At 37.0% G+C, this 23,548-nt stretch overlaps 1 protein-coding gene across 6 annotated transcripts in view; it reads right to left on the bottom strand.

The window, feature by feature from the left end:
- The window catches only part of BICD1 (BICD cargo adaptor 1), a 280,766-nt gene that overhangs the window by 142,940 nt on the left and 114,278 nt on the right, over positions 1 to 23,548 (bottom strand). For all 6 annotated transcript variants that reach the window (XM_077170477.1, XM_077170472.1, XM_077170471.1 and 3 more), the window contains exon 2: positions 16,768 to 16,980. In XM_077170477.1, the coding sequence (XP_077026592.1) occupies positions 16,768 to 16,980 (213 nt within the window). The remainder of the gene's footprint in view (positions 1 to 16,767; positions 16,981 to 23,548) is intronic.

Raw genomic sequence — 23,548 nt, 5'->3', positions numbered from 1 at the left:
CGTTTTGGGAGGAAAAAAAAAAATCTTACATATTACAGTGGTTTTTGGCCTTTCCAAGCTCAAACTTAATCAACACAACCTTATTCCTTAGAATTTAATCTTCTGATGACTGGTGGGAGGAGAATGTCTAAAAAAGACTCCTAAAGGAAAAGAAGCTTCAGAAATAACACTTCATTGGCAAGAACTTCCAATGAAAGACTATGTCAAATAATGACTTAATATGAAAAGATGCTCAACTTCCTTGGTTATTAGGGAATTGCAAATCAAAACCATAATATTATCTCACATTCACCAGCATGGCTATTATCAATAAAACAGAAAACAACAAGTGCTGGAGAGGATGTGGAGAAAGAGGCACACTTATCCATTGCTGGTGGGAGTGTAAAATGGTGCAATCACTCTGGAAGGCAGTTTGGCGGTTCCTCAGGAAGCTAAGTATAGAATTGCCATATGATCTGGCAACACCATTGCTAGCTATCTATTCAGAGGACCTAAGGGCAAGGACACAAATGGACAGCCCAAATGTCCATTCATTAATGTTAGTTCATATCAGTGAGACCAGACAGTTTTTGTCTTTTTGTTTCTGGCTAATCTCATTCAGCATAATGTCCTCAAGGTCCATCCACATTGTTACATGCTTCATGACTTTATTCTGTTTTACAGCTGCGCAACATTTTATCATATGTGTAAACCAAGGCTTGTTTGGCTACTCATCCGTTGATGGACATTTGGGCTGTTTCCATCTCTTGGCAATTGTAAATAATGCTTCTATAAACATTGGTGTGAAAATGTCCGTTTGTGTTCTTGCCCTCAGGCCCTCTGAATAGATAGCTAGCAATGGTATTGCCAGATCATATGGCAATTCTATACTTAGCTTCCTGAGGAACCACCAAACTGCCTTCCAGAGTGGTTGTACCACTTTACATTCCCACCAGCAGTGGATAAGTGTGCCTCTTTCTCCACATCCTCTCCAGCACGTGTTGCTTTTTGCTTTTTTGATAATGACCATTCTAGTGAGTGTCAGATGATATCTCATTGTGGTTTTGATTTGCAATTCCCTAATAGCCAAGGAAGTTGAGCATCTTTTCATGTGCCTTTTAGTCATTTGTATTTCTTCTTCTGAGAAGTGATTGTTCATGCCTTTTGCCCATTTTTAAATTGGGTTGTCTTTTTATTATTGAATTAAAGAATCTCTATATATTCAGGATACTAAACCCTTACCTTATATGAGGTTTCCAAATAATGTCTCCCATTGTGTAGGCTGCCTTTTTACTTTCTTGACAAAGTTCTTTGATACACAAAAGTGTTTAATTTTGAGGAGTTCCCATTTATCTATTCCTTTTTTTCAAAACTCATGCTTTGGGTGTAAGGTCTAGGAAACTGCCCCCTATTATGAGATTTATAACATATTTCCCCATATTTTCTTGTAAAAATTTCATGGTCTTAGCTCTAATGTTTAAGTCTTTGATTCATTTTGAGTTAATTTTTGTATAAGGTGTGAGATATAGATCCTTTTTCATTCTTTTGCATAAGGATATCCAATACTCCAAGCATCATTTACTGAAGAAGCTGCTCTGTCCTAGGTGGGTTGGCTTGACCATTTTAGCAAAGATCAATCGTCCATTAAAATCGAAGGACTTATAATATTACAAAGCAGGTGACGATGTGGAGGCTAGTTAAGTAGGTATGTGATTTGAAGCTGTATGTACCCCAGAAAAACAGGTTCTTAAAGTTAATCCATTCCTGTGGGTGTAAACTCATTGTAGATAGGGTCTTTAATATTTTTAATTAAAAATATTTTTTTATTAGAGAAGTTGTGGGTTTATAGAACAATCATAAATAAAATACAAGATTCCCCTATACCACCCCACCACCAACACTTGCATTGGTATGAAAATGCTACTATTGATAACACTTTTTTTGTAATTCTACTAATTTTTAACAGCAGTTACATTTGTTACAACTGATGAAAGATTATTAAAGTGGTACTATAACTACTGTCCATAGCTTAGGTAGTTTTTCATCATGTTCCCGACTTCTTTTTTTTTCATGCATGTCTTTATTATTCATCTACTCATACACTGGGGAAAGGAGATGTCAATCACAAAATTTTTATGGTCACATGATAAAAGCTATATAGTTATACAGTCATCAAATATCAAGGCTACTAGATTACAGTTCAACAATTTCAGATATTTCTTTCTGGCTATTCTAATACACTAGAAACTAAACAGAGGTATCTACATAATGAGTCAGTAGTCATAATCATTTGTTAAATCCTAATTTCTCAATTACACCTCCTCCCTCTCATTTGATCATTCTCTCAATCTTTAGGGATATTTGGACAATGACCATTTTAACTTCTTTGTGCTGGAAAGAGGTGTCAACTTTATGGGTAGAGGAATGAAACTGGTTTATGTTCTCAAGAGAGGCAGGTACCTCTGAGTTTCAGGGCTTATCTGGCATAGGAACAATCTGGAAGCCTCACTTTTCAGCAAAAAGAAACTTACTAAGTAAGATTTATAAGCATGATCTTTTGATGAGGATTCTTCAGTTAAGGTATGACCCAACCCATTCAGGATGGGACTTAATCCTATTACTGGAGCCCTTTATAAACAGAATGAATAGAGAGAGAAAGAAAGCCATGGAAGCAAGTAGCTGGAATCAATGAAACCTGGAGAAGAAGGGAGAGACCAGCAGATTCTGCCGATTCCACCGTGTTCCTTGTCATGTGGCAGAGGAGCCAAAGTATCAGTTTGGGGAAAAAAGTATCACTGTGATGGTGTCTTGATTTGGACATTTTCTCAGCCTCAAACTTGTAAGCTAATAAATTCCCACTGTTCAAGCCTAACTTCTCATGCTATTTGCTTTAAGCAGCCTAGGAAACTAAAACAGTAGATAAGCAAGGTGTAGCTTTCTTAAGGAATGCTTAGTGTTCTACTTTAAACCAACTGAAAGTTAAAGTTTGAGTCTGTTAATATGATTTAATGTACAATAGTTACTTTAAAAAATATCTTTGTTGACTAAGCATTAGAAAGTATGATTCATTATGATTTCACTAACCTCACTCTTTGAGTTACCCACTCTTTAAGTTCTCTGTAACCTTCAGGAAATTAAGTCCTGAGTAGATTTAGGTATCCTTGATTGTTAGATTAAGCTGTAAATTCCCACAGGAGAATTAAATGCCTGAATAGAATCTTAATCAGGCTAGATCTGCCAACTAGGGTGTTCTTTGGAAATAGAGGTCAAGATGAAAAAAAAAAAGATTAAAATTGTCCTCCAAGCATTCAAGCTGAAATGCTGACTATACATTACTACTGAACAGTCTGCACAGGGAACAAAACCTGAGACCTGGATGGGAGAAAACAGAATTTGAAGCTGTATCAAGCCATTTTTGCCCAAGAATCAATATGTATAAAATAGAATGTAAACAGATGTTTATTCCTCTGTTACAAGAGGTAGAAATACTGGTGTTTGACCCTACTCACAAAAAGGAAGGGAGAGAGGGAGCAGGTGAGGGAAGGAAGAGATCTATTATAGATATATATGGCTGGTATACACCAGACCAGTTCTATATTTTTCAAAGTAGACTGCCATTCACTAGTTGTTACTTTAAATGATGAACGATAACTGATAAAAACTTAATTGCTCCTTAAGAGATTAAAAGACTATGAAAGATTACATTAAAAATGATATTTTTACCTATGCCAGCTCCAGAGTAGTCATTTACACAATATGTTCTGAGCAATGCTTCCTCACCATTTCTAACTTTAGTTTGACCTCTGCAGTTTCCCATTTAATTCTCCATTTGGCACTGGCTTAATGACTGGCTAGGACATAGAAAGGTGATGTAACTGTCATATCAGGTCATATTTTTATGCCCCTTCTTGTTGTCTAATGCAGAAATAAAAGTCATAAAAATGAATTACGATCATGCAATTTTAGTACTATTTGAAGCTATGGCCAAATGAGGCCCCCAACATCTGGATGTTGGAAATATTTAAATAGGTTTAAATTTTGAAGTTTCCTCCCAGATGTTTAGGATTTTGTGGATGAAGACCCTTACTACTTCTCCAAAATAACCTCAAAAGAGCTAAAGGGGTTCTGAATAAAGATCATTACTGTCAATTTGCGAACTGCGATACTGTTATACTGTTTCTCATTGATACAAAATACAACTTCCCAAATCACGGAAACCCTATTTGCAGTTCTTAAAAAGTGAAATCAAATGTATATGTTACTTGCAACAATGCACGCCTTTTATGATGGATCAGTGTTAACTGCCTCTCTGAGCATATAGGATTACAAGAGGTATCATGATGACTTCACACAATGTGCAGACCGTGCTCCTCACTTAGTGCTATAATGGAAACCTGACTCTCCCATTGAGACATTGCTTCCCCGGCAACCCTCTCAGGGGCTGTCTACAGTTACTCCCACAGTCCCTTACCATTGGGCCCTGAAGTGGGATGTGCCCTTTTTGCTCTACATGGCTGATTTAGACCACTGCCTTTCCCTCCCCACTAAAACTCTTCTGCTTTAAATCTCATGTCTTCAGATTGTTACTGTTAGTTACTATTATAACTATCAAATAATTTTGTAAGCTGCCTCAGAATCCACCTTACTTTGGCTAAGCCGCTTGTCTCCTCACTGACCTTTGGCCTAGTTAATAAGCAGCTTTCCGGCCAATGGGCATAAACTTCTCCAGGGCTCAAACCTCATCTGCAACCACCACCCACACCACTCAAACACCTCATCCAAAACCCATAGCTGGTACCAAATGATAAGCTCACCATCTCCACTGTCCTCAGACCCCAGTCCCTTCACCTTTCTGCATACATTTGCTTTAAAGTAACCAATCCTTGACTCCGGAAGGAAATCAACTAACCTCCACCCCTTTTCAACAATAAAGGTACAAGCCCATTAGTCCCTCTTGCTCTGTCTGTTTGCTCCCACTTGCTGGTTGAGCCACCAAAGCCAATCGCCTTCGCACTGACCCCTCGTGGTAGCCTCCTCTCTCTCTAGGATCTGTGAAGAACACACTATCATTCCTGGTGCATAATGGCCTCTATTTCCCACTGTGTCACACTTAACCTGCACCCAGACTAGATTTTAAATTCAGCTTAAGTAATTTGAAACACCTACCAAACACCAACTTATATTCCTTCATTTCTCCAACACTTTTCTTCCTGGCTCACTGTCATTATTTCCCGGACTTGTGACCTTAATTCTTGACATCTCTCAATATGCACACATATGATCTCAAGTCCTCAAATTGTTCATAAGGGATCTTATCCTCTTCCTATTTCAGTCACTCTCTCCCATTCTTATATCTTAGTGGCTCACTCTCCTGGTTGACTGTCTCATCACTTCTCTCCTCAAATCCCCAACACCTCTTCCATCTTCCCTCTCAGCTGCTGACCTTACTTTCTACTTCAGTGAGGAAAATGAAGTAATTTCAAAATGACTTGCAAAGACTACCTTCATCAAAACCGCTCTCATACAAGTACCTGCATCCATGTACTCTGCTTTTAAAGGTGTTACATTACATGAACTCTCTTTGCTCCTTTCTAAGAGGAGTACTTCCATTTTTGTACCAGATGTCAACACCTTCTCCTTCACTCAGGGAAATCAACTGTTTTAGACATTCCGCCCTTTTCTTCCTACAGCATTATATTTTCCCTCTAGCCCCATCAGCATTCTAACATATTATTATTTCTCTCATCTTTATTAAAAAAAAAAAAAACTCTTCCTTGAGTCCATTTCCTCTAGTTACATTTCTTTGGCCATCTTTAGGGTAAAAACAACAACAAAAAAAACCTCCATGAAAAAGTTGCTTCTATTCTGTTTCCAATTCCTCTCCTTTATTCTCTCTTGAACCAATACTATTCAGCTTTTGTTCCAATCATTTAACAGAAACTTATGACTCTAAATCCAATGATCAATTCCAACTTTTTATCTTGTTTGACATAAGAGAGCGTTTGCACTGATCACTTCTTAGAAACTAATTTCTTCACTTAGTTCCTAGGAAACCATTCTCTATTTTCTTTCTACCTCACTAATATTCTGTGCTGTTTTGAAACTGTTATGTACCCCCAGAAAAGCCATGTCTTTTTAATCCTAACCCGATTTTATGGGGGCAGCCCTACTGTACAGCGGGGCCTCTTGATTAGATTGTTTCCATGAAGATGTGATCCACCCAATTGTGGGTGAGACCCTTTGATGAGATTATTTCCATAAGAGACATTTTGAAACCAACTCAGGAGAGAAGGGACAGCAGACGTCATCATTTGCCTCCCTGTGTGACAAAGGAACCCAGATGCTGTCTTTCCTCTGAGAAAGAATCTTCCTTTTGGTACTTTAATTTGGACATTTTCATGGCCTTAGAATTGCAATTTGTAACTTAATAAATCCCCTTTATAAAAACCAACTGATTTCTGGTATATTGAATTTCAGCAGCTTTAGCAAACAAATAACTTCCTTTGATAGTTTCTAGGGCTGCCTAGGACATGGTGCTTGGGACCCTTCTCTTTTCTATCTGCATTCCCTTGCTTGATCTCACCAATACTGACCTTAAAAGGCTTCCATCTGCTGATGGATCTCAGGTTTATATGTCTATCACTAGATCTCTCTTCCAAACACTGGGCCCTTATCTCCCACTACTCACTCTATCTCTCCAACTGGAAATCTAATAAAAATTTAAAACTTAGACCCAAGACTGAACTTCTGCTCTTCCCTACCAAAACTTGTTCTACCTGAACCCTTCCTCATCTCAATTGACAATAATTCCATTTTTCAGTTTGGTCAATTAAAAGCCTTGGAATAGAATCATCTTTTCTCCTTCCTATCTCTCATTCTCTACATGTACCCCAAGAGAAAGAAACTCTCGATCTACTTTCAAAATATGTGCAGAATATGACTACTTTTCACCACCTCCACCTGTCATCCTGGTCCAAACAACCATCTTCTCACAACTGGATGACAGCAACTACTTTCTAATCCTATCCTTGCTCCCCATAGCTGCTTTCCATAGCTCCCCATTTCACTTAAAGTAAAATCTAAAGCGTCCTTTCAATGGTCTATAAGTTTCTTCATGATTTGGTTTCCTGTTACCTGTTTGACTTCATCAAGATGGTATGCTATTGATGAAAAGATAGCTATACAGGGCAGGCCACAGTGGCTCTGCCAAGCCGGAGACCCGGGTTCATTTCCCTACCCATGGAGGGGAAAAAAAGGATAGCTATACAAATCAGTGGAAAAGAACAAAGAGTCCAGAAATAGACCCAAAATACAAATATGTCCAACTTATTATTATTATTATTTTTTGCATGGGCAGGGACCAGGAATCGAACCCGGGTCTCTGGCATGGCAGGCGAGAACTCTGCCACTGAGCCACCATGGCCCGCCTGTTCAACTTATTCTTACAAAGGTGAAAAGGAGAACCTTTTCAACAAATGGTCCATCAGAGAAGTCACAGGCAAGAAAATGAACCTTATGCTTTACACAAGAGTTAACTCAAAATGGATCATAGATTTAAATATAAAACTTTTAGATGAAACTATAAGTGAAAACCTTCATGACTAGGGTAAGGAAAATTTTCTTAATTAAAAAAACCATAATCCATAAAAAAACATCAAAAGCATAATCCATAAAAAAAATCTGACACATTAGACTTTATCAAAATGAAAAACTTTAGCTCTGCAAAAAGTACACATAAGATGATGAAAAGACAAATTAAATACTGGGAAGAAATATTTAAAGATAACTAATCTGATGATTCAATGAAGGACTTGTACTAGAATATACAAAGAATTCTCAAAACTTAACTAAGAAAATAAAAAACCCAACTGAAAAAAAAATGGGCAAGACATTCCAACAAAAACTTCACCAAAGACAATATACAGAAGGCAAATAAATGCATGAAAAGATGTTCAACGCTATTAACCATTAGGGAAAGTCAAATTAAAACAAGGATGAGATACTACTAAACACCTCTTAGACTGGCTAAAATAAAATATAACTCTACCAAGTGCTAGAGAGGATGCAGAGCAACTGAATTCTTTATATATTATTTTTGGGAATGAAAAACGGCACTGCTAAAGTTATTAAAAAATAGTTTGACAGTTTCTCATAAAAGTAAACACATACTTACCATATCACCCAGCACTCCCTACCTGCTAGGTATTTATGCTAGAGAGGTGAAAATTTATGATCACACATAAACAACTTTTACAGCCGCTGTGCCAGTTTGAAACTGTTGCAGACCCCAGAAAAGACATGTTCTTTAATCCTCATTCAATATTGCTGGGTGGGATCTCTTTAACTGTTTCCATGGAGATTTGATCCACCTAATTGTGGGTGGTCACTTTTGATTAGATGGTGTCCATGTAGATGTGTCTCTACCCATTCAAGCTGGGGTGGCTTACTGGAACTCTTTAAGAAGGAATCATTTTGGAAAAAGCTTGAGAGCCAACAGAGCCCACACAGATGCAGAAGGAAAATGCCCCAGGGAAGCCTTATGAAATGAGGAAAGAAAACTAGCAGATGCTGCCATGCCCCTTCCCAGTTGAGAGAGAAACCCCAAACTTCACCAGTCTTTTCTTTGGAGTTAAGGAATCTTTCCCTGGATGCCTTAGTTTGGACATTTCTATGGCCTCAAAACTGTAAACTTGCAGCTTAATAAATTCTCCTTTTAAAAGCCATTACATTTCTGGTATATTGCATTCCAACAGCTTACAAACTAAAACATATTTAAAATTGCCAACATTGGATATAACTCAAATCTTGTGGATCAAAAAATATATGATATAGCTATACAGTAGAATACTAATCAGCAATAAAATGGAATAAACTATTGATACATGCAACAATTTAGGTGAGTCTGAAAGGCATTATGGTGAGAGAAAGGAGCCAATCTCAAGAAGTTATAGATTGTATGATTCCATTTATATGACTTTCTTGAAAAGACAAAGTCATAATGATGGAGAACAGATTCATGGTTGTCAGGGACTAGGGATAGGGAAGGGTGTGAATATAAAATAGTAGCACAACGTAAGTGAGGTTTTGGGGATGATGAAACATTTATATTCTGATCATGGTTGTGGCTATATGAATGCATATGCATTAAAATTCATAAAACTGTATACCCCACAAATTCTATGAGGCTATAATTGAAAACTAATCCTTACAAACAACCTCATTTATAGATCTTATTTTCCCCACAATCAAATCACAACTACTCAAAAGTGAACTGTCTGTATTTTGTTAAACTTTGCTTTCAAATTCCTGTTGACATTGACAAAAATATTTGTTTACTGTAGCTCAGCAAGTGCTAGAGAAGAACATCTAAACCAAAAGAAACACAGCTCTGTCCCGCAGAGTCAAAAAATGAAGTAGGGGCTAATGTGGTTAAGAATAGGGGATCTAAGGTCAGATTGCTTGGTTTTGGATTCCATCTTGACTACTTGCTGGACAAGGTGCTTAGCCTCTGGTGTTTCATCCATAAGAGAGAACAGAAACAGTGCATGCCTTGAGAGTTTACTGAGACAATTAAATGAGATAATGGATGCCAAGTGCTGAGTATCAGACTTAGTGCATGACAAACTCTCAATAAATGTTAGCTATCATATTACTATTAGCTAAATAGTTAAGAACAGAGTCAATTCTTCAATGTTTGGTGCTTTATATTATTTCAGAGAAGTGTGGGGTTCATCCTAATGAGTATAAAAAGATATAAGCAAGGACATGTCAGGGAAAGAGACATCTTTCCAGCCATTTCTAATTTCTTTATCAAGTTGTAAAATCCTCATTCAGTTGGAAGTGCCAATTTCATTCAGCTATGTGTAAGCACAGCACCCAACGATATATTATTTAGTCGGAACCTCAGAGACTATAAGTAAGCATTGTGATTTACTGGGTGAATTAATGAAATATTTTAATCTTTCTCTATGACTCAGGTCATCAGTAAGCTCATTAGATGTTCTGTAATGTCTAATACTGAGTAACAGTGCAGTGACTTTTATAAGGCTTAGCCAGGTACAAAAGGCTGTTTGCACTGATAGTAAGGGTACTCGGACGGCTCTCCTCTTTCAAACTGTTAACTCAAATATGCATTGAGTTTTCTCTTTGGTTTCAGGGTGTCAGCCATTCTTTCTTGCTGTTGCCAGATGGTGCTGGGGCCTATTCCTCTACTCTAATACATCCTTCTAATGTATTAGAAATCAGATAACCAGATTTTGAAATAACAAATAACATTTACACAGTTCTTTAATGCTTATAAAGCACTTGCATGAACTATATTTCATGTTCTCCTCAATAAAACTATGTAAGTAAATAGGATAGGTGGTCATTATGATAATGTTCATACGGAAAATAAATTTAATCACACAACTGATAATATGTTGAGCTAGGGCCTGAATTCAGATTTCCTGGATTGAAACCCCACATTATTAACAACCTCCAGCCTTTGTATCAAATAGAAGGAAATATATTTTTTATATACTTTCTAAGTAGCTCAGGAAGCTCTCCAGTGAAGAAATGAATGTGCGCTGGTTCCTTGAGATCATGGCATTAATCTCGCTGTGTTTAGAGTTTATGGCTTACTTATTCACAGCAGGTACCGCTATTTATAATTTCTAATGAGAGACTTCTAGATGAGTATAACAATACTGTACAAAATGGTATATGTTGTCTGAAACATGGCTAATGCTCCATTTTCGTAGACATTAAAGAGTAGAAGGAAATTGTTTCTGAACATATTTAGTTGTTTTAACATTGGAAAAAAACACTCTCCATTGCAATTTTCTTCATTGATGTTTCCCAAGCCCCAAAAGCATCAGCTCACAGTAAGAATGGAAGAGATCTGTACTGAATGAATGAATTCATGACTCCAAAGCAGAAGATCTAAAAAAGTTTAAAGCCATAAGCTGAATGCCTGATGATAAACCAAGATCCAATGGTCTAAATTTTCAAACATTTCAAATAAAAGTAAAGACATCCAATAGTGCCATGTTTTCAAAAAGCAGACACATCTTTAAGAGACATGGGAGTTCAGGCTAAAGTAAGGTAACTAGGAAGCTGAGGCATCATGAAACCATGTCATATGAGGACATCTTAAAGGGTCTATACAGGTTTATCTAAAAAAGGAGAAGATGGAATGGGTCTTTGTGCTGGTTAAAAGGATGTATGGACCCTAGAAAGGCCATTTTTAAATCAAAATCCCATTTCGTAAAGGTAGAATAATCCTTATTCAATACTGCATGTTTCAAACTGTAATCAGATCATCTCCCTGGAGATGTGATTTATTCAAGAGTAGTTATTAAACTGGATTAGGTGATGACATGTCTCCACCCATTTGGGTGGATCTGAATAAGTTTCTGGACTATAAAAGAGGAAACATTTTGGAGAATGGAGATATGGGGAGAGCAGAGAATGCTGCAGCACCACGAAGCAGAGAGTCCACGAGCCAGCGACCTTGGAGATGAAGAAGGAAAATGCCTCCTTGGGAGCTTCATGAAACCAGAAGCCAGGAGAGAAAGCTAGCAGATGACACTGTGTTTGCCATGTGCCCTTTCAGCTGAGAGAGAAGCCCTGACTATGTTCGCCATGTGCCTTCTCACTTGAGAGAGAAACCCCGAACTTCATCGGCCTTCTTGAACCAAGGTATCTTTCCCTGGATGCCTTTGATTGGACATTTCTATAGACTTGTTTTAATTGGGACATTTTCTCGGCCTTAGAACTGTAAACTAGAAACTTATTAAATTCCCCTTTTTAAAAGCCATTCTGTTTCTGGTATATTGCATTCCAGCAGCTAGCAAACTAGAACAATCTTCCAAATATTTGAAGCTGTAGCCAAAAGCTAAAATTGTCAAGTGGAAAAAGAAACTGAAAAGATTTATTCTCCTTAGATCCAGAGACCAGAAATATGGGTAATGGGTAAAAATGACAAAGAATCAACTTTTAACTTAATAAAAAAAAGCAGTCTGACAAAACTGCCAAGCACTTGGATGGGAGGGAGTTGTAAGAAAGGAAAGGAATACTAATCTAATAACTTCATTATACCAGGCATTTTATATAAGACTTATAAATCCATATTGAAAGAAAAGACATTGAGGCTCAGAGAGCAGAAGTAATGTATCTGATATCACATAGTTGTTAAGTAGCACAGCTGGAATTCAAACCCAGGTGTTGCTAAATCCCAAAGAATGTTCTTTCAGTCCAGCTCAAATGAATTCAATTCAATTCAGTTCAAGTCAAAGCATATATATATATATATATATGCTTTTTTTTCACACAGGTAGGCACTGGGAATAGAAGCTGGGTCTCCAGCATGGCAGGTGTGAATTCTGCCACTGAGCCACCATCAAACTGCCCCAAGCACATTTTTAATATCTGCTTTGGGTCAGGCACTGGACACCGGGGATATAAAGATAAATGAGAAAGCACAGCCCTTTTCGCAAAGGAACTCACATTTTTGTCTTTCCCCATAATGCTCGAAGTGTCTGAACAAGGCTGCATGTCTATATAAGGACATTGTACAAGGAATTATTTATCTGTGAGAAGTCTACACCAAATATTTACTGAAGTGACTTCCACCCCTAAAATTGTATGAACATGGATTTTCCTGTGGTGGAATAGATGTATCCCTAAAATGTTAACACAATAATAGATTTCTGGAAGCTAAGTTACTGGTATTTTATGAAATTTGGTTTTATATTCCAATAAGGGAAAAGTTGAAGCTTCAAATGTAGTAAGAATCATATGGATTCAGCAGCTTTTAAAATGTATGAGGATCATATTCTAACAACATAACATTCCAATAAATTACAAATTTAGCTGTTGTAGTACAACTTCAAATATTTTGCCAGAAATTTCATTAGCTTGTGGCAAGATTCAGAAGAGGGAAGCTTGTCCTCTTGGTGGCTACAGTGACATGGCTAAGAGCATGGGCATCAGAGTCAGATGTCCTGAGTTCATAAGCTCCTCACTTATGACCATGTTTTCTGGACAAATCATTTGATCTCTCTGTGTGATTCAGGTGCCCCGTCAGTAAAGCAGAATAGTATAGCATCACCTACCTCAATAGGGTTGCTACAAGGATTAAACAAACTAATCCATGGAAAGATTTTTAGAACCACGCCTGGCATACTGTCTGGTACTCAGTAAATATTAACCATAAACTTATTCTCTGTAATTTATTTTATAACTATCTACAAGTAGTTGGCTATTTACCTAATAGTAATTTCTTTATACACTCTAATATAAAAATAATATAAAGCCATTTACCATTATAGATATACATATAATAAGACTGATAAAAATGTTTTAAAGTGAGAAGAATAATATGAAAAGTCTAGGTTCATTTTTCACTTAAATATAGCGCTGGTACTTCTTAACAACCAAAGCAAAAATAACAATGTACTGTAATTCTACTACCTGATTCATTGCTCAACAAAAGGGTGGTTTTTAAAAAATATTTTTATTGAGAAATCTTCACACACATACATTTCATACATGGTGTACAATCGATGGCTTAAAATATCATTGCCATCACGCCAGAAAAGGAAATAAAAAGAAAAAAAGAACCTCATACATACTACACAATTTATCCTTCCCTCTCATTGACCACTAGTATTTCCATTTACTCAATTTAAAAAAGAGTTTTTGAGGAGATAAATTTAAAGTTGTATTTATCTAATACTTCAACTTTAGAATACAGATGAATGGTATCTTCAACAATATTTTTATAGAGGATGCAGAAAATTAATAACAGCTTATTTTCATGATCATTTACTATATACTATTACTAACCTTAAAATAAAATTTTGTACCATGAAAATAATACTAAAACTAGAATACTGATTTCCTAATAATTCAGTACTTTTTCTACTATACTATCTTATAACTATCCTAAATGGAAGAAAATTTGACCTTGGGAATTGCAGAAACATATAACATATGAATGTGTAAAGCTTCCCTAATGTCACAATATACACAATACACACACACATACCTCTATCAGTACCAACAATCCTACTGAAAAAGAGATGAGTTCTTTTAGCAAATAAAAAATTATTCCATTAATCATATTATTAAATTTATACAGCATCTTCCAAGCCAATAATTTACTAAATGGAGGGTCGGTTATTCTGCATATTTCTCACAGAACATCATGTCATGATATTTTAAAGTGTCATATGTTTTCCAACCACTCTGCATCAGTCAATCACAGAACACAAAAACTTAAATAAAATTGGGCCTACAATAAAAAAGGATTTCAATTTAACATAAGCCATCAAATCTGTGTTAATATACAATAAAATAAAATTCATTTCTATTCTCTTTTTACAGCAAGTATTCAGCTCTAAATGCTAGGAATAACTCTATTAGGGACATCAAAATATGAAGCCTAGGTGAGAAACAGCATCCCTCAGTAATGACTAGCTTTCAGTCAGACAGAACAACAAACACATTGTTGGCACACTTAGAAGACCAGGAAGCTGATGATCTTTTTTGTACTTTTAGTTACCTGAAAATGTGAATGAATAAGCTAAATTGCCTTGAGTTGTTGTAGATAGAAATTACATATATTTAATGTACCAAGTTATTCTCCTACTGCAAATCAATTACTTAAAACTCATAGAAATCAATGAATTATAACCAAGTGAATAATCCAGGTGATTATGGTGGGATTACAGCATTTCCTCAAATTGTTAGCCTTATGATACTATCTTCCCCAGCCTTGAACCAGCTGAAAATCTTAACCAGTAGTTCTTAAACCAAGTTCTCCAGACCAGCAGCATCAACATCACCAGGAACTTGTCAGAAATGCAAATTCCTGAGAACCACCCAGTCCTGTTGAATAGGAATTTCTTGGAAAGGAGGCCATGATTTGCGTTTTGACAACTTATTCAGGGGATCTGACACACTAAAATTTGAGAACTGACTTAAATGTAGGGCTGTCCAAAAAAATATTTCCTTTGCTGCCTCATTTCATTCCTAACCTACATTCTCATTCTTAATTACCCAACTCCTGCTGTTTCTCATAAATCCTCTCCTTGGCAACTGCATGCAAGCAACTGCAAGTAAGGGAGGATGTGCTGGCAATCACCACAGCCTTGGCTCCCACAGAAAAAAAGGCCTGTGGATTCCCCTGCTCTTTCCTCACTCTTTAACGCTCTTTCCCCTGCTGAGCTGCCACACGCAGTAGGGATGTACAGCCCTAGAGGATTAGTTCAACTGACAACCAAGACTACTTAACCTATGGTTTACTCACTGCATGCAGCTCCTCTCTGCCAGCCACCTGCATCTGCGTGCACTCCGCCCTCACTCTGTCCGAGTCAAGTCCTCCGCCCAACTTGCCATGTGAGCCAGCTCCTCAAGACTACTGAGGTTGCCCCCTGTGGATGTTCTGTGCTTTGCTTAATACAGAATGGTGGGCCATGGAACTCACTTCCAGTCCACTTCTGCAGTGGACACCTGACTCATGGGGAGGCCTGACGTTGGAAGGATGAAAGACTATTCCCTAGAAAGAGCGTCTAGGATACCCAAGGGTTAACAAATGATGGCTAAAAATCCAGCACATAAAGATGAAGAACTGGAAAGCAGCTTTGTTTTTTAAAACTGTCTGGGTTGAAGGGAGATGAGGCTGGGTGTCCTGAAAGTTTGTATGTTCTTTTTAGTACCAAACACTAACTTCTACTCGGTTGATTCCTTTCTCTATCTGCAGAAGTCATACTTTGATACTTGGCATTTCCAAAGGTAATGAGAGAAAGAAAAGAAAAACTTATTCTGTATTCATTTAGTTCATTGTATCATGAACATATATCAAGGCAAATGGTTTCTTAAATTTCAGCAATTCTGGACAAATTATATAATAATGAAACTTATTTATAATATGCCATACCCTCAAGATACTCTCAAGAAAAGATATTGGTGCATTACTTTTCTTACATTTCACAATTTTTTCATCCTATCTTGTTCGATTACTAAAATGCTTGATTAATAAGCCCCCTTGGTAGTGGACCCTGGACCTATTTATCAATCACTGCTGTGTTGGTGTAGGAATTAGAGGACATCTGTACCTCTCCTACAGCTCTAATGTCCAAAAATCGAATGAATGATTTAATTGGAAGTTACCAAGAATGTTCTTCAAGGAGCTGAGTGGGTGAAACTGCTTTTGACAATTTCTGTTCCCAAGATCTCTCTTCCACTAAAGAACTCTACAGGTGATGGGCCATAGACAAGTTGAAGTGAACTAGTGAGTTCAGGGGCTGAAGGGGACTTCCTAACCTAATTTATAGCATCTATAATTTGGTAGAACCAGAAAAAGTTTAGGGTTCTGCACTGCCAGACTCTACGACTCCTTCAAACACTCCCTTGGACTCTCCTTCCCCAGTTAGAAGAATCCTGAGCCAACAATGCTGTCATTTGAATTAGTGGTGATGTAGAGCATTTCTGTCCACATAGTATTAAAAACAGTTAATGAGAGAGGGAATGTTAAATCAATCTTTTTTTTAATACCTTTGCAGAAACACTAAGGCCAATTCCCAAGAACAGAATGAATAAAAACTTTAGTTCTTAGAAAAATAATAATTAATCTCAGAAAAAGTTGTCATTTTACTAGAAAAGGATAAAAAAATGCTAGCATCAGAATTGTGTGCTTCTTGCTTAACACAGCTCCTCCAATGAAAGAAACATTATTCCTTTCTTCAATAGAGAGACCTTTCTCTCTCCCACAGATCTCTCCCAGGGAATTTGTTTGTTTACCTCCTTTAGATCCTGCACGACGGCTGTGAGCCTCTCGTTTTCTGCCTGGACATTAGTGACCACCGCCCGGCTCTGTTTCAGTTCATTCTGCATCTCCAAGATCTTCCCAAGGTAGTAAGCTTCTTTAGATGCTGACTCCTGCAGAAGCGTTTCCTCTCGAGTCTCTCCATCTTCAGCAACTTTACGGTGGATGGAAAAGGACTGCCCAAATGCCTGCAGAATATATGAAAAGAAAAAGAGTGTACAATGAAATGCACCCTAGCACTATTGAACAGATTTGGGGGAAATGTTTTATTTTGCTTTATTTGTAAGAAAAGTTATTCTGTAAGACCACCAGAAGCAACAATGTATATTTTATGTAACAAAACAGTAGTTCCAATTGATGCTTGAAATAACTCAAATTTAATAAAGAGAAAGAAATTAAGACATCTTGCTATAAAAAACATATAATGAGTTAAAGGAAACCTAATAAACATTACTGCTTGCTTGAGGTCAACATTTCTTTAGACAAATCCTATTAAGAAGTAATAGTGAAATGCTAACAAGCCCATCCAAATTCGCATTGTCATCTTTGTCCTAGAAAAAAATCCCAAAAATATTCTTAAGAAAGAAAAAAATATTTTCCTTTAGCTCTCTAAACCAGTAGCATTAAGGGCAAATCAATTATAAATTGGACCCTCAGAGAGAAAATCACCAAACAGCATTCAAATTGGCTGCTACCTCAAAAAGATATTTAAATGCAGTCTCCATAATAAAAAACATATATGTGTCTGCTCTTTTGTACAAAGAGAAACACAGGAAGAATAAGCTAGAAATTAAAGAAAGTGGTTACCTTTAGGAGTCAGTGGGAATGGGGTTGAGTGAGTTTAACACTGTACCTCCAAAATTCATTTCCATCCAGAGCCTTGAAATGTGACAATATTTGGAAATAAGGACTTTGCAAAGTAATTTGCTCATTTAAAATTAGGTCATAATGGATTAGGGTGGGCTCTTAATCCAGTGACTGGTGTCCTGAGACGAAGAGAAGGAACACTGAGACACAGTGAAGAAATCTCTGTGTAGATGGAGGTGGAGATTGGAGTGAAACAGTTTATAAGGCAGGGAATGCCAAGGATAGATGGCTGGGGGTCACCAGAAGTTAGAAGAAGCAAGGAAGGCTCCTCCTCTGGAGACTTCCGAGACAGCATGGCCCTGCTGACACCCTGAGTTTGGACCCTTGCCTCCAGAACTCTGAGAGAATAACATTTTGGTGTTTTAAGCCACCCAGTTTGTGGTAATTAGTTACAGCTGTCCTAGGAAATTAATACTGGGGTGGAAAGAATGGAGGAATGAAAATAAGACAGAAGGGATGAGGAAGGAGTGACCCTTCTGAGCATGACTTTTTGTATAGTTCTGACTCTTAGAACCATAGTCATGGTTCAGATACACTCCCATATACATAATTTAAAACAACCACAATGGTCGGGGAAAGGAGAGAGAAATCCAAAATGGAATACGAACAGTAACAGATGGACCTAACTATACTACAAATGAACAACATGGCCACACTGAAAGGAATAGGAAAGAAAAAAGCTAACAAATAATTTTGGAAAACAGGGTTTTTACTATATACTGTAAGGCTAAAGACAGAAAGAACTGTGCTCAAACACTACACTCTTGGTAAATTTGTTTCTCACAGGGATTTGGAGGATCACAATTCTAAAATTACTTCATATGCATACTAGGATCAAGCCAATAAGTAAATATATTATGGATAATGAGAGCCAGGTTTCTCATTGTCAGAGAAAGGAGTTCTACACGTAAGGAAATGGGAAGCTTAGAAGAAAACAATGGTGCTGGAATGTAATTATAATTATCAGTATGAATGTAGTTTTTTTCATAGATGAGAAAGAAGTGGAGATACGTAGATGTGTGTATACACATACACACATTTCCTAGCTTTGTCTGCTGAGAGGGCCTAGAAGCAATGACATATCAGTAGCAGTGAGCACACCTAGCTGACAGGTTTTGGTTCAATCCCCAATAAATGGAACTAGGGCTCTTTGAAGAAATAGCTCATTCTAGGGCTAGAAAAGAGAAGGCTGGAATTAATCTGTGCAGGGAAAGCACACGATGAGTTTGGTATATCTTGTGGGGCAAAAAATTAAGAAAATGCTCAAAAAATCATGGAGATATGTCAAAAGGACAGAAAAGCCTACCTAAAGGGACACCCCATGGCCAAATCTGGGACAATTTAGCAAGAAAATAACTGGCAATGGTAATGTATTATAATCCACAGAATAAAATAAATATTCATGAGTCCACACTAATATAAATAATTGAATAAATAAATAAATGGGGGAAGAAAGAACAGCTGTTCCTTACAGTAGAATTCCAATTAATAAACATAGAAGAAATAATGGAAATAAAATATATTTGTGAAGAACAATTGTTGAGGAAAGAATCACTGACTCTATAATGAATGGGTGACAGTACGAGCAGCAGTTTAATTTACATAGTCTCAAAGCATTTCCTCACAAGTTAACACTAATTCCAAAGAGAAAAATAGTAACTTTGCAGTAAAGAAACCTGGCAGATAGCACCTCCAACAAAGTGAAAAAGCAGTTCCACTTGGTTGCTGTTCAATCAACAGCAATGCAATAAATCAACACCATGTACCCCCAAAATAATGAATGGAGAATGAGGCAGCATCATTTCTGTGGTATTCTTACTAAAAACATTTACATGAACTCTGTCCACAAAAAAAAAAAAAAAAAAAAGACAACCCAAACTCAGGACATTCTACAAAATTACTGACTGGGACTCTCCAAAAGTATTAAGGTCATGAAAGATTACAACAAAAAGATTGAGAAACTGTCCCAGACTGGAGGAGACTAAGAAACATGACAATCAAATGCTACTATGTGAGATCCTGGATCAGATTCAGGACCAGCAAAAAGAGATTAGTGGGACAATTAGCAAAATTGATTAGGTGCTTTGAACTGGTTAATAGTATTATCTCAATGACAAGTTCATTCCCGTAATTGTATTCTGATTATATAAAATGTTAACATTTGGCAAAGTTGACTGAAGGGTGTATGGAACTCAGCATATTATTTTTGCAACTCTTTGTAAGTCTTAAATTATTTCAAAATAAAAAGTTTAATAAATGTAGTCTCTGTCTTAAAGGTGTTGAGAGATCTGATAAAATTTGAGAGATCTGATAAAATACTGGCATATAGAGTTATGGAAGAACATACAGGCACAAAATTAAAGAGGTACCATAATCAATTAGAAGAATGGTGGCTTTATTATCTAACTTCTATTATTTTATTACATTTTTCTATTTAAAATGTCATAACATGATGCTTCAGTAATACAGTCCATGAAAAGATAAAGCTGGAATTAATCTGTGAAACAGCTTTATGTCAATTACAAACGTGAAGGCAGAGAAGAAGTGTTCATCTCTGAATAAGATACAATAATGTTAGGAGGACACCGCATGATTTAGTGATTTTAAAGACCATCAGGTGCTCCTTCCAAATTATACTTAATAGAAATAAACACTAGAAAATAATGATCCTAAAAATCCAGGGTGAAATATGTTCCTCAGTGAAATACCTCTCTCATAATCTTGACATGCATCGAAATCAAAAGATGGTTTCTAAGTATTAATTGAGAAATAACTATTAGGGCAAAGATGTTCACCTGTACAGAGTAGAATGCTCCTCTGGTTTAGATTTCTCTATTCCCGGACAGGAAGCAAGTCTTATTTGAGTAGTGAGATACCCATATGTGCTAATACTCATGAATAGATGAAAAATCATCTTTAGAGGTGACATCTACTTTGCTTTTCCCTCAGGAAGAACCAGATTCTGAGAGATCAATTGTGAATTCATCATCTAATTAATAAGCCTTTTGAGGGGTCTGCTAGCACAGTCTCCCTGCAGTGGCCTGGTACAGGCTTCAGTAGGCTCTCACATTGGCAAAGGGACCCCAACTATATAGTCAAGTACTGATAAAACTTAAAATTAGTGTGAATTGGGTGTCAACCACCTCCGCTACCTTCTTTTTCACAACTACTTCCTCTCTTTGATGCATAGAAAATTGAAAATATCTGCCTATGGGGCCATTTTCTTCATTCTGCCTGAGAAAAATCAATGGACTCAGGCATTCTAGGGCTCTTCATACTATTTTCAGCACACGTGCAATGTTATCAAAACAATAGCAAGTGAATTTATCTTTTCCACCCTTGGCATGAAGTTCTCAAAAACTGCACTCTGAATCTAGCACCCCAGGAAGTAAAAAATTTCAGATATATACTGTGATGGTATAGTTCATGTGTTACCTTGGCCATATTGTTTGGTCAAATGGGCACTGGCCTGATTGTTACTGTGAAGATATTTTGTGGACTTCAATCATGAGTAAGTTGATGGCATCTATTGCTGATTACATCTACAATCATCTGAGGAGATTGCCTTCAACAATGAGAGGAGTCTTATCCTATCAGTTGAGGCTTTAAAAGGAGAAATGATGATTTCAGCAGTCAGAAGAGATCATTTCCATGAAGTTTTCAGAAATTGCATTCTGAATCCAGCACCCAAAGAAATAAAAAATTTCAGATATAGACATACAATAGTTTTTTTAAAAGGCATCAAGAATTGAAATTACAAATATAAAAATTTTGATGAACCCTAATTAATATTTATTACAGTTCAGACACCACAACTGAGTATATGGGTTTCTAAGATTAGTTACTGTTTTTATGAAGAGCTTGGCTCTGCACTGAACCTGACTTGAAAAACAAGGAAAAGTATGTGAGGTTAACCAAGGACATTGACCGTAACTTTTTTTCCTGAAATAGCAAAATAACACCAATTCTGCAAGGCTAGAGATGCCCCATGATCTGCATTTGCAAATCCATTGAGAACTAACACTACTCAGAATAAATCATTTTTAGATGGGGAGAGTGAAGGAGACAGCATTTCTATTGTTCCTAATTCCAATTATCAGTAACTGAAATTGGATATTAATAACCAACAGACATTTATCATCTGACTAATTGTTAAAGATGACTCAGCAGACCTGTCTGGCTCTGCCAGCTACCTCTCCCCTCCATCACCATTCCAAGTGTATGCCAACAGTGCTGGGCCCAATAAGAGAAAATATCTTTTTTAAGGCTATTTATTAAAGCTGCATCTTAGCTGGAATCACAGAACTACCTTCAATGTTTATTTATAAACAAATGCAGAGTAGTCATGCATCTAGTAATATTTTGTTCAGATAGAAAATTCCTTTTAGGTACTGCAATCATTTCATGGATGATTTTTATTTTAAGTTAACTGAGGTTAATTGACATTTCTATACATTTTTTAATTTGAAATTAAAGGAGGTAAATTTACATTTCTATACAAATTTATAATTTATTATGATTTCTCACCCTTCACGTAGCTATAATTACCCAATCTTACTTTTAATATATTCCATCTCAAGTACCACTGCTGCTTTAAGTTATATACCAGAGTGGGCCCATTTAGCCAATCAGTTCCTTGCTTAATATTTGTCCTTCTACTCCATGACTTAGTCCAAAGAGAATACTAGGTTTGATATTTTACACTTCCAAACTCAGGACACTTGTTAGCTCTTAAGCAGAATTCTCATTCTCATTATCCTTCAGAATATGAAAAATAAAAGAAATAAAAGTTTGGCTAACATATCTAATAATATCACTATATCTTAAAAGTAAATGTACTTGGTTGTAAAATATTCATTCTTTTGTCTTAAAAACTGTGATAGCAAAATGTATACGGTCACCCAAGGACATTAGATGTGGTTCTTTTTTTGAAACGAAAAATACTAAAATTCATTCATTCATCCACTTTTACCTCCTGTCAGAAAGTATTTACAGAGTATCTGTTCTACATCAGCCACTGCTCCATACACTAAGGATTCAACAATGTTTTAGGAAAAAAAAATATTCCTGCCCTCCAGAAGCACACTTTCTAGTGGAATGTACAAATAAGTCAGTGTGGCATAATTTTGGAAACATTCTACAAAGAAAATAAAAGCCAGGGTAAGAACATAGAAAAGCACTGCCCAATATAACTTTCTGTGATGATGTATCTATGTCATCCAATACATTAGCTACATGTGGCTACTGGGCACTTGAAATGTGGCCAGTGTGACCAAGGGATTTTTTTCCTTTAGGTAACTTAATTCATTTTAAGTGTCACATATGGCTAGTGGCTACTGTGTTGGGCAGCACAGGGATAGAGAATAACACAGAGGTGGAGAGGGCCTCATTGGCGAGGGTGACCTTTGGGCAGAGACCTGAATAAAGTAAGGCTATGAACTAGAACCTGGCCTTTCCCCAGAGATGTAAGTCTAAATTTAAGCAAGAATTAATGGCATCGCTGTTGGGGACCAGAGGCTAACCTAAGATGGCGATTAAGCCAACATGGCCGCCCCAGCTGATGCAATAGCATCTACATATTACAACAAGGTTCTTCACGGATATAGGTTCCCGCCAAGACCTTCCCGCCGGCGCGAACTCCCCACCAATCATCTTATCAACCCTTCCCGCCGGCGCAAACTCCCTCCTATCATAATGCTCCATATACCCTACTTCCCTCCCCAAGTCGGTATATATACACCCGGCTTGCTTAATAAAATTTGCAGCTTGATCAGAATCCTGTCTTGCTGTCCTTCTTGCGTCTCTCTGTCCCATAGCCATTCTTCCCTCAGCAGGTGGCGGACCCCGTTGACTGTCCTGCGGGTCGGGACACATCCCCATGGTACCTTA

The sequence above is a fragment of the Tamandua tetradactyla genome, chromosome 7 (genome assembly GCF_023851605.1).
Source record: "Tamandua tetradactyla isolate mTamTet1 chromosome 7, mTamTet1.pri, whole genome shotgun sequence".
Taxonomy (NCBI): domain Eukaryota; kingdom Metazoa; phylum Chordata; class Mammalia; order Pilosa; family Myrmecophagidae; genus Tamandua; species Tamandua tetradactyla.
This window is presented reverse-complemented; position numbering and strand designations above follow the sequence as displayed.